Source organism: Pseudophryne corroboree, chromosome 11 (assembly GCF_028390025.1).
Source record: "Pseudophryne corroboree isolate aPseCor3 chromosome 11, aPseCor3.hap2, whole genome shotgun sequence".
Lineage (NCBI taxonomy): Eukaryota > Metazoa > Chordata > Amphibia > Anura > Myobatrachidae > Pseudophryne > Pseudophryne corroboree.
In genome coordinates this window covers 151,109,074-151,126,487 of record NC_086454.1, presented here as the reverse complement: position 1 = coordinate 151,126,487, position 17,414 = coordinate 151,109,074, and the positions used below count along the sequence as shown (strand labels likewise).

At 48.6% G+C, this 17,414-nt stretch overlaps 1 protein-coding gene across 1 annotated transcript in view; it reads left to right on the top strand.

Annotated features, from left to right (window-relative positions):
- The window catches only part of BAD (BCL2 associated agonist of cell death), a 71,681-nt gene that overhangs the window by 17,070 nt on the left and 37,197 nt on the right, over positions 1–17,414 (top strand). Inside the window, exon 3 of the mRNA XM_063944965.1 lies at positions 7,218–7,393. Coding sequence (XP_063801035.1) covers positions 7,218–7,393 — 176 coding nt within the window. The remainder of the gene's footprint in view (positions 1–7,217; positions 7,394–17,414) is intronic.

Here is a 17,414-nt window from a genome sequence, read left to right as displayed (position 1 = left end):
AAAAATTCACAAGCTGTATTCCCAGCAGGTGATAATTAAATTACCCCTCCTACTACAGAAAAGGGGTATTATTCCACACTATATTGTGGTACTGAAGCCAGAAGGCTAGGTGAGACTTATTCTAAAAAAAAAATTTTTTTGAACACTTACAAAGGTTCAAATTAAGATGAAGTCACTCAGAGCAGTGATAACGAACCAGGAATAAGGGGACTATATAGTGTCCCGGGACATCAGGGATGCTTACCTCTATGTCCCAAATTTGCCCTTCTCACTAAGGGTACCTCAGGTTCGTGGTGCAGAACTGTCACTATCAGTTTCAGACGCTGCCGTTTGGATTGTCCACGGCACCCTGGGGTCTTTACCAAGGTAATGGCCGAATTGATGATTCTTCTTCGAAGAAAAGGCGTCTTAATTATCCCTTACTTGGACGATCTCCTGATAGGGGCATAGTCCAGGGAACAGTTGGAGGTCGGAGTAGCACTATCTCGGATACTGCTACAATCAGCACGGGTGGATTCTAAATATTCCAAAATCGCAGCTGATCCCGACGACACGTCTGCTGTGCCTAGGGATGATTCTGGACACAGTCCAGAAAAAGGTGTTTCTCCCGGAAGAGAAAGCCAGGGAGTTATCCGAGCAAGTCAGGAACCTCCTAAAAACAGTGCATCATTGCACAAGGGTCCTGGTAAAAATGGTGGCTTCCTACGAAGCAATTCCATTCGGCAGATTTCACGTAAGAACTTTTCAGTGGGATCTGCTGGACAAATGGTCCGGATCGCATCTTCAGATGCATCAGCGGATAACCCAATATCCAAGGACAAGGGTGTCTCTCCTGTGGTGGTTATAGAGTGCTCATCTTCTAGAGGGCAGCAGATTCGGCATTCAGGATTGGATGCTGGTAACCACGGAGCCCAGCCTGAGAGGCTGGGGAGCAGTCACACAAGGAAAAAATTTCCAGGGAGTGTGATCAAGTATGGAGACTTTTTTCCACATAAATATACTGGAGCTAAGGGTAAATTTATAATGCTCTAAGCTTAGCAAGACCTCTGCTTCAAGGTCAGCCGGTATTGATCCAGTGGGAAAAACATCACGGCAGTCGCCCACGTAAACAGACAGGGCGACACAAGAAGCAGGAGGGCAATGGCAGAAACTGCAAGGACTTTTCGCTGGGCGGAAAATCATGTGATAACACTGTCAGCAGTTTTTCATCCCGGGAATGGAAACTGGGAAGCAGACTTCCTCAGCACGACCTCCACCCGGGAGAGTGGAAACTTCATTGAGAAGTTTTTTCCACATGATTGTAAACCGTTGGGAAATACCAAAGGTGGACATGATGGCGTCCCGTCTGAACAAAAAACGGGACAGGTATTGCGCCAGGTCAAGAGACCCTCAGGCAATAGATGTGGACATTCTGGTAACACCGTGGGTGTACCAGTCGGTGTATGTGTTCCCTCCTCTGCTTCTCATACCTAAGGTGCTGAGAATTATAAGACGTAGAGGAGTAAGAACTATACTCATGGCTCCGGATTGGCCAAGAAGGACTTGGTACCCGGAACTTCAAGAGATGCTTACAGAGGTCTTCTGGCCTCTGCCGCTAAGAAGGGACTTGCTTCAGCAAGTACCATGTCTGTTCCAAGACTTACCGCAGCTGCGTTTGTCGGCATGGCGATGGAAAGCCGGATCCTAAGGGAAAAAAGGCATTCCGGAAGAGGTCATTCCTACCCTGGTCAAAGCCAGAAAGGAGGTGACCGCACAACATTATCACCACGTGTGGCGAAAATATGTTGCGTGGTGTGAGGCCAGGAAGGCCCCACAAAGAAATTTCAACTCGGTCGTTTCCTGCATTTCCTGCAAACAGGAGTGTCTATGGGCCTCAAATTGGGGTCCATTAAGGTTCAAATTCGGCCCTGTAAATTTTCTTCCAGAAAGAATTGGCTTCAGTTCCTGAAGTCCAGAAGTTTGTCAAGGGAGTATTGCATATACAAACCCCTTTTTTGTGCCTCCAGTGGCACTGTGGGATCTCAACGTAGTTCTGGGATTCCTCAAATCACATTGGTTTAAAACCAGTCAAATATGTGGATTTGAAGCATCTCACATAAAAAGTGACCATGCTCTTGGCCCTGGCCTGGACCAGGCGAGTGTCAAATTGGTGGTTTTTTTCTCAAAAAAGCCCATATCTGTTTGTCCATTCGGACAGGGCAGAGCTGCGGACTCGTCCCCAGTTCTCTCCCTAAGGTGGTGTCAGTGTTTCACCTGAACCAGCTTATTGTGGTGCCTTGCACCTACTAGGGACTTGGAGGACTCCAAGTTGCTAGGAGTTGTCAGGGCCCTGAAAATATGTTCCAGGACAGCTGGAGTCAGAAAATCTGACTCGCTGTTTATACTGTATGCACCCAACAAGTTGGGTGCGCCTGCTTCTAAGCAGGCGATTGCTCGTTGGATTTGTAACACAATTCAACTTGCACATTCTGAGGCAGGCCTGCCACAGTCTAAATCGGTTAAGGCCCATTCCACAAGGAAGGTGGGCTCATCTTGGGCGGCTGCCCGAGAGGTCTCGGCATTACAACTCTGCCGAGCAGCTACGTGGTCAGGGGAGAACACGTTTGTAAAATTCTACAAATTTGGTATCCTGGCAAAAGAGGACCTGGAGTTCTCTCATTCGGTGCTGCAGAGTCATCCGCACTCTCCCGCCCGTTTGGGAGCTTTGGTATAATCCCCATGGTCCTTTCAGGAACCCCAGCATCCACTAGGACGATAGAGAAAATAAGAATTTACTTACCGATAATTCTATTTCTCGGAGTCCGTAGTGGATGCTGGGCGCCCATCCCAAGTGCGGATTATCTGCAATACTTGTACATAGTTACAAAAATCGGGTTATTATTGTTGTGAGCCATCTTTTCAGAGGCTCCGCTGTTATCATACTGTTAACTGGGTTTAGATCACAAGTTGTACGGTGTGATTGGTGTGGCTGGTATGAGTCTTACCCGGGATTCCAAATCCTTTCCTTGTAGTGTCAGCTCTTCTGGGCACAGTTTCCCTAACTGAGGTCTGGAGGAGGGGCATAGAGGGAGGAGCCAGTGCACATCAGATAGTACCTAATCTTTCTTTTAGAGTGCCCAGTCTCCTGCGGAGCCCGTCTATTCCCCATGGTCCTTACGGAGTACCCAGCATCCACTACGGACTACGAGAAATAGAATTACCGGTGAGTAAATTCTTATTTTTACCTTATGTTTCCTCACAGCCACATTATCAGATGCAGTCCTTTCGGTCGCATAAATCCAAAAGAGTACAGGGATCTTCCTTTCTCGCCAGAGGTAAGGGCAGAGGGAAGAAGCTGCCAACTACAGCTAGTTCCCAGGAGCAGAAGTCCTCCCCGGCTTCTACAAAATCCACCGCATGACGCTGGGGCTCCGCTGAGGGAGTCTGCCCCAGTGGGGGCACGTCTTCGACATTTCAGCCACGTCTGGGTTCAATCACAGGTGGATCCCTGGGCAATATACATTGTTTCCCAGGGTTACAAGCTGGAATTCGAAGAGGTGCCTTCTCGCCGGTTTTTCAAATCGGCCCTACCAGCTTCTTCCCCAGAGAGGGAGGTAGTTTTAAATGCAATTCAAAAACTGTGTCTTCAACAAGTGGTGGTCAAAGTTCCCCTGCTTCAACAGGGGACGGCGTACTACTCAACCCTGTTTGTGGTCCCGAAACCGGACGGTTCGGTCAGACCCATTCTGAATTTATAATCCTTAAACCTATACTTAAAAAAGGTTCAAATTGAAGATGGAATCGCTCATAGCGGTCATCGCCAGCCTGGAGGGGGGGGGGGGGGGGATTATATGGTGTCCCTGGACATAAAAGATGCATACCTTCATGTCCCCATATATCCTCCATCAGGCGTTCCTGAGATTTGCTGTACCGGACTGTCATTACCAATTTCAGACGTTGCTGTTTGGGCTTTCCACGGCCTCGAGGATTTTCACCAAGGTAATGGCAGAAATTATGGTGCTCTTGCGCAAGCAGGGAGTCACAATTATCCCGTACTTGGACGATCTCCTGATAAAAGCGAGATCGAGAGAACAGTTGCTGAACAGCGTATCACTCTCCCTGAGGGTGTTGCAGCAGCACGGCTGGATTCTCAATCTACCAAAGTCACAGTTGGTTCCAACGACCCGAATGCCTTTCTTAGGCATGATTCTGGACACGGAACAAAAAAGGGTTTTTCTCCCGTTGGAAAAGGCCCAGGAACTCCAGAACTTGGTCAGGGACCTGTTAAAGCCAAAAGGGTGTCTGTCCATCAATGCACTCGAGTTCTGGGAAAGATGGTGGCGTCTTACGAGGCCATTCCCTACGGCAGGTTCCATGCGAGGACCTTTCAGTGGGACCTTCTGGACAAGTGGTCCGGGTCACATCTACATATTCATCAGATGATCAGCCTGTCCCCCAGGGCCAGGGTATCTCTCTTGTGGTGGCTGCAGAGTGCTCACCTTCTAGAGGGTCGCAAGTTCGGCATTCAAGACTGGGTTCTGATGACCACGGACGTGAGCCTCCGAGGATGGGGAGCAGTCACACAGGGAAGAAACTTCCAGGGACTGTGGTCAAGCCAGGAGGCTTGTCTACACATCAACGTACTGGAATTGAGGGCCATATACAACGGCCTGCGTCAAGCGGAGAATGTTCTTTGCGACCTACCGGTTCTGATTCAGTCAGACAACGTCACAGCAGTGGCTCATGTAAACCGCCAAGGCGGAACAAAGAGCAGAGTGGCAAAGGCAGAAGCCACCAGAATTCTTCGCTGGGCGGAAAATCATGTAAGCGCTCTAACAGCAGTCTTCATTCGGGGAGTGGACAACTGGGAAGCAGACTTCCTCAGCAGACACTATCTCCATCCAGGAGAGTGGGGACTTCATCAGGAAGTCTTTACAGAGATTGCAAGTCAGTGGGGACTGCCTCAAGTAGACATGATGGCGTCACGCCTCAACAAGAAGCTTCCGAGGTATTGTGCAAGGTCAAGGGACCCTCAGGCGGTAGCTATGGACGCCCTGGTAACACCGTGGGTGTTTGAGTCGGTCTATGTGTTCCCTCCTCTTCCTCTCATCTCAAAAATATTTGGAATCATAAGACGAAAAGGAGTACAGACAATTCTCATTGTTCCAGATTGGCCTCGAAGGGCCTGGTATCCGAATCTGCAGGAAATTCTCACAGAAGATCCGTGGCCTCTTCCTCTCAGAGAAGACCTGTTGCAACAGGGGCCCTGTCTGTTCCAAAACTTACCGCGGCTGCGTTAGACGGCATGGCGGTTGAACGCCGGATCCTAGCTGGAAAGGGCATTCTGGATGATGTCATTCCTACTATGATAAAGGCTAGGAAGGAGGTGACAGCGAAACATTATCACCGTATCTGCAGGAAGTATGTGTCTTGGTGTGAGACCAAGAATGCTCCTCCGGAAGAATTCCATCTGGGCCGTTTTCTCCAATTCCTACAGACTGGAGTGAATTTGGGCCTAAAATTAGGCTCCATTAAGGTACAGATTTCGGCCCTGTCCATTTTCTTTCAGATGGAATTGGCTTCTCTTCCAGAAGTCCAGACTTTTGTGAAGGGAGTGCCGCATGTCCAGCCTCCTTTTGTGCCCCCAGTGGCACCATGGGACCTTAACGTGGTGTTACAGTTCCTTCAGTCTAACTGGTTTGATCCTCTTAAAACCGTGGAATTAAAGTATCTCACTTGGAAAGTGGTTATGTTGTTGTCCTTGGCATCTGCAAGGCGAGTGTCTGAGTTGGCGGCTTTGTCTCACAAAAGACCCGATCTGATTTTTCCATGTGGATAGAGCGGAGTTGCGGACTCGTCCTCAATTTTTGCCTAAGGTGGTTTCCTTTTTTCATATGAACCAACCTTTTGTGGTGCCTGTAGCTACAAGGGACCTGGTGGATTCCGAGTCCCTTGATGTGGTCAGGGCTTTGAAAATGTATGTAGCTAGAACGGCTAGGGTTAGGAAAACAGAGGCCCTGTTTGTCCTGTATGCAGCCAACAAGGTTGGCGCTCCTGCTTCTAAGCAGACTATTGCTCGCTGGATCTGTAACACGATTCAGCAGGCTCATTCTACGTCTGGATTGCCGTTACCTAATTCGGTAAAGGCCCATTCCACTAGGAAGGTGGGCTCTTCTTGGGCGACTGCCCGAGGCGTCTCGGCATTACAGCTTTGCCGAGCGGCAAATTGGTCGGGTTCAAACACTTTTGCTAAATTCTACAAGTTTGATACCCTGGCTGATGAGGACCTCATGTTTGCTCAATCTGTGCTGCAGAGTCATCCGCACTCTCCCGCCCGTTTTGGAGCTTTGGTATAATCCCCATGGTCCTTACGGAGTTCCCAGCATCCCTTAGGACGTAAGAGAAAATAAGATTTTAAACCTACCGGTAAATCTTTTTCTCCTAGTCCGTAGAGGATGCTGGGCGCCCGTCCCAGTGCGGACGACATTCTGCAAGACTTGTATATAGTTATTGCTTGCATAAGGGTTATGTTACAGATATGTTCAGTCTTTGACTGATGTTGTTCTGTTTCATACTGTTGACTTGTTCGTATATTCCAGGTTATACGGTGTGGATGGTGTGGGCTGGTGTGAATCTTGCCCTTGGATTAACAAAATCTTTCCTCGTACTGTCCGTCTCCTCTGGGCACAGTTTCTCTAACTGAGGTCTGGAGGAGGGGCATAGAGGGAGGAGCCAGTGCACACACATTCTAAAGTTTCTTTATAGTGCCCATGTCTCCTGCGGAGCCCGTCTATTCCCCATGGTCCTTACGGAGTCCCCAGCATCCTCTACGGACTAGGAGAAAAATATTTACCGGTAGGTTTAAAATCTTATTTTTAGTCCACGTGGATCGTAACATATGAGAGGGGGGGGGGGGGGGGAGTGAAAAACTCATGTCGACCTAATGCGTGTTGACCTAAAGACCGGATCCCCTGCAGACGTGGTAATAGTCTAGTCTAGAACTTATCATGTTTCTTTGGAGGACGTCTGAAGTTGGAGTAGTGAATGCATTATAAATCACTTGCTGTTTTGTATGTTATACAATGCTTCCTCCCTAGCCCTGCATCGTCTCCAGATTTCATGTAATTCCATTTGCTTGCATGCAGTAAGACATTGGCATATTGTTTTTGTTGTTATTATAGTTATAATTAATATAGTTTTACTTAAATTTATAGTATTGGTATCATCCTCCTTTGCAGCAAAGGAACCACGTACTAGGACAGAGTCTGTGTCGGAAGCCTCAGAGACCGATCACCTAGGCGAGCTCTCCCATTTCCGTTCACGTTCTCGCTCTGCTCCATCTTCCCTAATGGTCGCTGCCCGCTATGGACGAGAGCTACGGAGAATGAGTGATGAATTCGACCAGAGCTTCATGGTAATTCTTTCCTGCACGGCTCATTCTCACTGTAGTCTGTTTTGGTAAGATGCGAGGACTGGAAGAACAGTTGCCTGCATGATAGGTTTTATTTTTCCAAATCAACCAAAGTTCCCTGCTGAGTATTACATAATGTTCTGGGTGATTACAAATGTGTTTTGCAGCAGGAGAATCGGTCTACAAAGATGAAGCTGAAGGTAAAACCTTTTACCTGTGCCTTTAATTATTTGGTAGCTATAATATTGTTAAGTAGGTGGTAGGGGGGTTTACAGCTTTTCTTATTTCTGCAGCAGGGTGCACTGTGTTCCACAGGGAATACATTGGGGTGTAGAGATGGATCTTGATCCAGAGGCACCAACAGGCTAAAGCTTTAGAATGTCCCAGGATGCATTGCGGGGCCTCCTCTATATAACCCCACCTCCAGGCACTGTGAGCTCAGTTTTAGAGTTGGTGCCTGCATAAGCAGGTCACTTAACAGGGGGGGCTGCGCAGGCATCCCTGAAAAAGTTATTTAGAAGACTTCAAGGGCTGCAGCATACTGTGCTGCGGTTCCATCACCTCCCCAGCGGTGTTGCATACTCCCGCTGGCTGTGTTCCCGGCTACTTGCTTTGGAGACTCTCTGGTTCCTAGGCACACCACAGCAGACGCTCTCCTGGATCGCATGGCTGCTTCTCAGGGAGGAAGTAAGAGGGTCCCCCATGCGCGATCCGCCATTAAATCGCATCACGGTCTAAGGAGACGGACGGCGATGCTGGCGTGGACACTGTGGCCATGCAAGGACCCCACTATATCCACCAGGGCAGGGGAGCACAGGTCGGATAATACATTATCCATTTTTAACAAGGCTCCATAGTACCAGGTGATGAGGACCAGCATAGGGGATAAGGTGCTTGACCTGTAGCCCCTCCCTCAGCTCCGGGCGTCATCTACTGCTGGTGTTCCTGCCCTTGAGCTGCCTCACACTCTCCCTCACTCCCTGACTGAGATGCTGGGCGCCACCTTCTCACAGTAGCTGCGACTGGTCTCCGGGACTGCAGGGCATGGTCTCCTCTGTAAATCCGCCTGATTTAACAGCGCTGTGATTCTACAGACACTTAAGTATTCTACATGTCATTTTAAGACCGCGTTCGTTAAGAACAAGTGTACCTGTACCAGAACATATTGTACTAGTATTCTGATATATACATCCGGTCTCAGACCGCGCATTGTTGTATCTATCTATCTATCTATCTATCTATCTATCTATCTATCTATCTATCTATCTATCTATCTATCTATCTATCTATCTATCTATCTATCTATCTATCTATCTATCTATCTATCTATCTATCTATCTATCTATCTATCCCAGTGCAGTTTTATTGTCTGACTAAAATAATTATCTGCATTGTCACTGTGACTGTGTGTGCCTGTATCTGCCGTGTGGATTTCACTTTCAGTGTATCCCAGCTGTATCTATCACTGTATTCTGTACCCTAGGACTAGGTGTGTTAGGGTCTCATATATAGTGCTGCACAGTATTTACCGTTAAGTGTATTCTGCTGTGTACTTAGTCACATAATACCGGATTTATACGCTGGTGTTGTGTACTGTTTACGCTGTCACATACTAGGGGATTTATTTGCAGTTATTGTACTCTGTCTGGCTGTATCGTACTCATACGCACTGCGGTTACATTCACTGAAATGTCTAACACAAAGGGCAGGAAATCCGTGGACGCTCCTGTATCATGCAGCTTATGCACCAGGGATTTGCCTGAGGGGGAAGCTTTAAATGATGGTCTGTGTAATATGTGCCTTACATCTCCCAGTCAGCCCGCTGCCCCTGTAGGCAATCAGGAGCCACCTTGGGTGGCGTTCTCCAATATGCTTAATACGCTTGTGACACGCCTTACGCCCCCCTATGGCACCTCCTGTGCCATTGCAGCCACATATTGTCCCTATGGTTAATCCGCCCTGGGCGGATACTCTGTCTACCCAGACACAACAATTGAATCAATCTTTGGTTAAACAAAAAACCTACCCCACGTCCCTCTGCGGTCAAGGTGTCATCAAACTAAAGGGCCCCATACACTAGTGCGATATTGCACGTTTTCGTGCAATTGCAACGACTTCCTGAGATGGATAGCATGAAAAATGTCAAATTGCATGTACTTTTCTTGCGATTGCGCGCTCCTGTGTGTCACTCATCGCAATCGCTGCACGTGTGATTTATCTTAATTGCATGGAAATAGGTTTAATAACATTAGATTGTCTGAGATAAATCGCATGTAAAAATGCACTCAAGTACGAAATCGCAATTGCAGGCCCCCCGGGAAGCTTCCGGCCAGATTGCAGGAAAACTGCATGGAAGTCATTGCTGAGATACATCTCCCTAGTGTATGGGGCCCTTAAGCGGGCCTCCTCCTCCTCACAATCCACTAATATCTCAGATGATACTTCTGATGAGGATGGGGAGTATACTGATCTGTCAGACACTGATACCGTCGCTTCTGACGAGGAAACTACAACGCAAGTTGATGTCCCTGACCTAGTGAAGGCTATTAAGCTGGTTCTACAAATCGATGATGATGTAGATCCCACTACTGCGTCTAAGAAACCTGATAAATTTAAACGTCAGAAGGTAACTAAAGTAGTCTTACCACATTCTGACCATTTGGTAGACATATGTCAGGAACCCTGTTCTTCTCCAGGAAAGAAATTCTCCCTGTCTAAAAAGATGCTAGCTCATTATCCTCTCTCCGCTGAGTTGTGTAACAAGTGAGAAAATCCACCGACGGTGGATTCCCATGTCACCCGTCTTGTAGTGTCATCTACTCGGCCTGTCACCACTGTCACCTCACTAAAGGAAACGACAGATAAGCGTGTCGAAGGATGGCTGAAGTCTATTTACTCCTTTTACAGGTGCTGTACATAGACCCACTATAGTAGCCTCCTGGGCCGCAAAAGAAAAAGCATGGGTTCAGGCACTAGAGGAAGAGCTGCCTCAAGATATATCTGACACTGCCAGACAATATCTGTCTCATATTGCCACCGCCTCCCACTACATTCAGGAGGCGTCCTCTAAGGCAGCTGTGATGGCGGCCAAGGCGTCGACTACGTCTATACTTGCTCGCCGAATTCTGTGGTTGAGGTCCTGGAAGGTGGACCAGGACTCCAAAAAGACCTTGGAGGTACTCCCTTGTAAGGGAGGCATCCTGTTTGGGGTGGATCTGAATAAGATTGTGACTGACTTAGTGGCTGCTAAGACAGCGTTTCTCCCAAATACTAATCCTTCTAAACAGAAGGCAAAGAGTATCACTTTTCGTTCCTTTCGACCTCAAGGGAAAAGCAAAGGGTCAGGCATACCCGAGACAAGCTCGTGCTCCCAAAACCACTAAGCCGAAGGCAAACAATCCTGGGCTGCCCGTCGGCCTGCTTCCAAACAAGCCTGCAGCATGACTGGGCGGGCCTCCCCCTGGGGGATCCCAGGGTGGGAGGCCGACCTCAGCAATTCACTCAGATTAAAGACCACTTCAGATGCATGGATGCGAGAAGTCGTCTCTCACGGGTATGCAGTCTCTTTCAAGAGACGTCCCCCCTCGCCATTTCCGAATTACTGTTGTCCCTTCGGACCCGTTGAAGGCGCAGGCTCTACACCTGGTTGTGCGTTCTCTCCTGGATACAGGAGTGGTAGTGCCGGTTCCCCTGTCCCACGGAGGTGGAGGATACTACTCGACCCTGTTTCTAGTCCTGAAACCGAATGGATCTTTCCGGCCTATACTCAACCTCAAATCACTGAACAAATTTGTGACAGTGTCTAAGTTCCGTATGGAAACGCTGCGCTCGATTGTACTGGCCATGGAACCCGGCAATTATATGGTATCCCTGGATATACAAGATGCCTATCTGCCATATACCTATTGCCATATCGCATCAGCAATATCTGCGGTTTACTGTTGGCAACCTTCATTATCAATTCCAGGCTCTGCCGTTTGGACTGGCCACGACCCCTCGGATCTTCACCAAGATTATGGCCGTGATGACTGCTCATCTGCGTCGTCATGGAATCAGGATCCTGCTGTATCTGGACGACTTGCTGATCCTGGCGAACTCCCAAGATGTCCTTCTCAGTCATCTGCAACTGACCGTAAACTTCCTACAAGCACATCAACTGGAAGAAGTCCTCTCTGGTCCCTGCTCCGAGCATGGTGCACCTGGGGGCACTGCTGGACACATACAGCCAAAGTCTGTTTCTGTCTCCAGAGAAAATCCTGAAACTTCAGGACAGGATACGATGCTTCCTCTCTCGCCCAAGAGTGTCGATACACTCGGCGATGCAAGTACTAGGCCTCATGGTGTCGGCGTTCAGCGTGGTAGAGTACGCTCAGTTTCATTCCCGCCCTCTACAGAGGTTAATCCTTTCCAAGTGGGACGGCCTAGCTCATCGGCTCAGGTCTCAAATGATCTCCTTGACTTCGGAGGTTCATCTGTCACTGAGCTGGTGGCTACAGGACCAGCAGTTGAGCAGGGGCCGGCCCTTTTGGATTCCCAACTGGGTCCTACTGACAACGGACGCCAGTCTATGGGGTTGGGGCGCGGTGCTAGAGCAACAGTTTCTCCAGGGTCGGTGGACCAGGGAGGAATCTCTCCTCCCGATAAACATTCTGGAATTGCGGGCAGTGTTCAATGCTTTGACTATTGCCCTGCCTCTGATACAGAACAGGCCTGTTCAAGTACAATCAGACAACGCCACCACGGTGGCTTACATAAATCATCAAGGCGGCACTCGAAGCCGCATGGCAAATATGGAAATATCACAAATCCTTTGACGGGTGGAACGCCCTCTGCCAGCAATATTGGCAGTGTTCATTTCGGGGGTCCTCAACTGGGAAGCGGACTTCCTCAGTTGTCAGGACGTGTACGCCGGGGAGTGGAGTCTTCATCCGGAAGTCTTTCAACTCCTAGTGGACAAGTGGGGCCTACCAGATGTAGACCTGATGGCGTCTCGACACAATAACAAAGTTTCAGTCTTTGGATCACGGACAAGGGATCCTCAAGCAGCGTTCGTGGATGCACTGGCTATTCCATGGCACTTTCGGCTGCCCTACGTGTTCCCTCCAGTGTCACTCCTGCCCAGGGTATTACGGAAGTTCAAGCAAGATGGAGGAATACTACTTCTAGTCGCTCCAGCGTGGCCCCGACGGCATTGGTTGTCAGACCTGCAGGGTCTAGAGTTATAGCGTCCTTTTCTACTTCCTCAGTGCCCAGACCTCCACGTTCAGGGCCCTTGTGTCTGCCTGGACCTGGCCAGACTGGCTTTGACGGCGTGGCTTTTGAAGCTTCACTCCTGAGGGCCAAAGGATTCTCCGAGGCGGTTATCCAAACTATGCTAAAGGCCCGCAAACCGGCTTCTGCACGGATTTATTATAGGGTCTGGAATTCTTACTTCACCTGGTGTGCTGCTAAGAATTACGATGCTTTCAAGTTTTAGTACTTCTGGCTTTTTTTGCAACAAGGCCTGGATTTAGGACTTCGTCTGTCCTCCCTCAAGGTTCACATATCTGCCTTGTTGGTGTGGTTTCAGAGGAAAATTGCATCTATTCCTGACGTTCATATATTCACTCAGGGCGTACTGCAGATTCAGCCTCCCTATGTCCCTCCAGTGGCTCAATGGGATCTGTCTGTCCTGAATGCCCTGCAAGAGTCTTCATTTGAACCTAGAGTCAGTGGACCTTAAATGGCTCACAGCCAAGGTCCTGTTTCTGCTGGCTATTGCCTCAGCTAGGAGGGTGTCGGATTTATGCGCTTTGTGCTGTCTTCCACCCTTTCTGATATTCCATTGTGACCGGGCAGTTCTGAGAACTCGCCCGGGTAACTTACCTAAGGTGGTGTCATCTTTTCACCTTAACTAAGAGATTGTGGTTCCAGCCTTCATCTCTTCTGACTTGTCCTCCAAAGAGCAGTCTTTGGATGTGGTAATGGCTCTCCATGTTTATGGGAGAGGGCTGCCTCTATCTGGAGGTCAGATACCCTTTTTGTACATTTTGGTTTCAACAAACGTGGCTGGCCTGCGAATAAGCAAACCTTGGCTAGATGGATTAGAATGACGATTGCACAAGCTTATGCGCAGGCTGGGCTCCCGGTTCCTGCTGCTATTAAGGCCCATTCTACTCAGTTTGATGAACCTTCTTGGGCGGCCCGCCGTGGCGCGTCCGCAGAACAATTGTGCAAGGTGGCTACAACACGTTCATTAGTTCTATGCCTTTGATACTTCCGCCTCCCAGGATGCTTCCTTTGGACGCCGGGTTCTCATACCCGCTAAGGTGCGTCCCCTCCCTTGAGGAACTGCTTCAGGACATCCCCGATGTATTCCCCGTGAAACACAGTGTACCCCGCTGCAGAAAAGGAGATTTATGGTAGACTTACCATGGTAAAATCTCTTTCTGTGAAGTACGCTGGGTTTCACAGGGCGCCCACCCTGACGCACTTAGCTTCTTTGGGTTTGTATGGCATTAGCCGCTGGACCCTTTTCTTATCATGAGAACGTGGTTCTATGTGACTAACATCTGCCTTCTCTTTTGCCTGCTTCTGCATTGGACTGGTTAACTAAAACTGAGCTCACAGTGCCTGGAGGTGGGGTTATATAGAGGAGGCCCCACAATGCATCCTGGGACAGTCTAAAGCTTTAGCCTGTTGGTGCCTCTGGATCAAGATCCATCTCTATACCCCGATGTATTCCCTGTGGAACCCAGTGTACCTCGCAGAAAGAGATTTAACCATGGTAATTCTACCATAAATCTCCTTTTCTGTGGAAGGGTTGCAATGAAGATGCCGGATGTTGGGATCCTGGCAGCCGAAATACCAATGCCGGAATCCCAACACCCTTTAGAATCCTGACGCCAGAGCTCTGAAAGGGCCAGGAGACCGTTGCCGGAATCTCAACAGCTGGCATCCCGACCGTAAGTATAGCTGGCGGGTTAGGTTTAGGGCCGGAGGAGGGGATGGAGGGGGGGGGGGGGGGGGGGGGGGGGAGAGGAGTGTGTTGTTAGGTTTAGGGGCCAGACGGAGAGGTTCGGTTTAGGTTGGGGAAGGTTAGGGTTAGGCAGCTCTGGGGGGTGGTTAGAGTCCAGCACTAAGGCGGATGGTTAGGGTTAGGCTGCAGGAACAGAGGCTTAGGGGAGAGGGGAAAACAGCCCACACTCGCCCCTGTCGGTCTTTCACTCATCGGGACCTCGGTGTTGGTATTCTGACCGCCAGGATCCCATAAGCCGACACTTCATACTAAACCCCTATGGAATTCTGTAGTGTATACAGAGGTGAAACATACTGCAATTAGCATGGGTACAAACAAGCACATAACTTTACAAATATCCATAACTATAGTGTTCAGATGGCGTAGCAACCTATAGATTACAAAGGGTAGAAGACCTTGTTCACAAGAGTTTACATTCCAGGGGATGGAGAACACGGAGAGGGGAGCATAGCTGCAGAGATGGGAAATATAGGAGAGGTGGCAGTCTGGAGTGAAAAGATGGATTTAGAGGTTGGGAAGTTGGAGGCAAGCCTGATTGGGAGTGTAGTGAGGGGGGGGGGGGTGATTGTAAGGAGACAGTGGAGTAATTGGCTGATGAGGTAAATTGATGAGAGTGGAAAATAAGATGGGCAGCAGAGTTAAGGGTAGGCTAAAGGCCTGTGTGAGGTGAGAGTTTGGAAATCCAGAGGAGTAGATTACAGTAAAATAAGTGAAAGATGATGAGTGCTTGAATAATGGTTTCAGTAGTTTCCTAGGTGATAAAGGGACTGATCCTAGAGATATTATGGAGGTTGAAGCTGCAGGATTGGAAGAGGGACTAAATATGGGGCAGAAAAAGAGTGCAGAGTCAAGGATCACAGCGAAACAGCAGCATGAGGTACAGAGGAGAGGGAAATGTCAACTGAAAGGGGTCTGTTGAAGGCAATGTCTGGACATCAGGAAGAGATTTCTGAAACATAGCTTATGCTAGAGAAGTCAGGGGAAGAAAGTGGAATTTGGTTGTTATTGATATACAGGTGGTATTGGAGGCCAAAATAGCTTCTAAGCGAGAGAGAGAAGATGTGGTTGGACAAATAGGCGTTGAACCAGTAGAGAATTGCATTGCGTAAGCCAGACTGGTTCACTACGGCTGGCCGGCGGTCGGGCTCCCGGCGACCAGCATACCGGCGCCGGGAGGCCGACCGCCGGCTTACAGACAGTGTGGCGAGCGCAAATGAGCCCCTTGCGGGCTCGCTGCGCTCGCCACGCTACGGGCACGGTGGCGCGCTACGCGCGCCACACTATTTTATTCTCCCTCTACGGGGGTCGTGGACCCCCACGAGGGAAAATAAGTGTTGTATGCCGGCTGTCGGGCTCCCGGCGCCGGTATACTGAGCGCCGGGAGCCCGACCGCCGGCATACAGAAGACCACCCAAGCCAGACAGGTGGAGGACTTGGAGAAGGGAGGTCAGCAGAGAATATTGTAAGTCTTTCACATCAGTCCCTGTCCCAGTATGTTTTTTTCTGATTGTGGTAGAGAACATACAAACCCCATAGGTAGGGCCCTGGCTGGAATTGAGCCCGGTAGAGAAGCAGCAAACATATCTATTGTTGCAATATCCACTAGCACCAACTTCTTAAGCAGCACTTTACAGAGCATGTTCAATCATTTATATGCCCTACTGGAGCTTACAGTAATTCTCTACCACACTAGAAAACACACACTCTTTACATGAACCTACTTGTATGTTTATGGAGTATAGAAGAGAACTGGATCTACTTACTGTACATGATACAGTATTATATTCCGTGTCGGACCGGAGCATGAAGGGCCCTCCGGGGAAATGCAGTGGTATGGGCCCATAGTTAGAGGCCCCTTGATAAATATATATAGTAAATACTGCTAGTGCATGCATGATAGTGTACCAGAGTAATAACAGCAATGCACTGTAGAAAATGCACCACAGTCCTGTGCAGTATAATGTAACAATGTATGAATTCAAGTGCACAATCTGGAATCTGATTCCTAGAGGAAAGGGTGGGCCACCAGGTAGTGGTGCCAACCGGGGGTTTCCGATAATCGGGGCCAGTCTGACCCTGATTATATTGTTCATATTTTGTAATAAATTTTACTGCACAGCCAACAAGATGAAGGCCCAAGACAAGAGAGTAGACCAAACATCACATCACATAGTTGGGGGTATATTTACTAAAGGTCAATTTTAATTATTTTATTGATTTTTAATCGATGTTGTGTTTCAGGCTAAAACACACATTTACAAACATATAAAAACTAATATCAAAAATTGTCTGTTAGTAAGTGTGTTTTAGTTCCAGAAATAAATCTATTTAGATCAATTTTCATTGATTAACAATTTATGCAAATTAACCTTTATTCCGGTATATACAACCGTTCGTGTTCCCTCTGTTCAGTCACTGCCAGGAATGCATGTTTGGGGTTTTTTGTGAGGAATTCTGAATATTGGCCCTCATTCCGAGTTGTTCGCTCGGTATTTTTCATCGCATCGCAGTGAAAATCCGCTTAGTGCGCATGCGCAATGTTCGCACTGCGACTGCGCCAAGTAACTTTACTATGAAGAAAGTATTTTTACTCACGGCTTTTTCTTCGCTCCGGCGATCGTAATGTGATTGACAGGAAATGGGTGTTACTGGGCGGAAACACGGCGTTTCAGGGGCGTGTGGCTGAAAACGCTACCGTTTCCGGAAAAAACGCAGGAGTGGCCGGAGAAACGGTGGGAGTGCCTGGGCGAACGCTGGGTGTGTTTGTGACGTCAACCAGGAACGACAAGCACTGAAATGATCGCACAGGCAGAGTAAGTCTGGAGCTACTCTGAAACTGCTAAGTAGTTAGTAATCGCAATATTGCGAATACATCGGTCGCAATTTTAAGAAGCTAAGATTCACTCCCAGTAGGCGGCGGCTTAGCGTGTGTAACTCTGCTAAATTCGCCTTGCGACCGATCAACTCGGAATGAGGGCCATTGGTCTTGCTTCACTTAGGCATTTT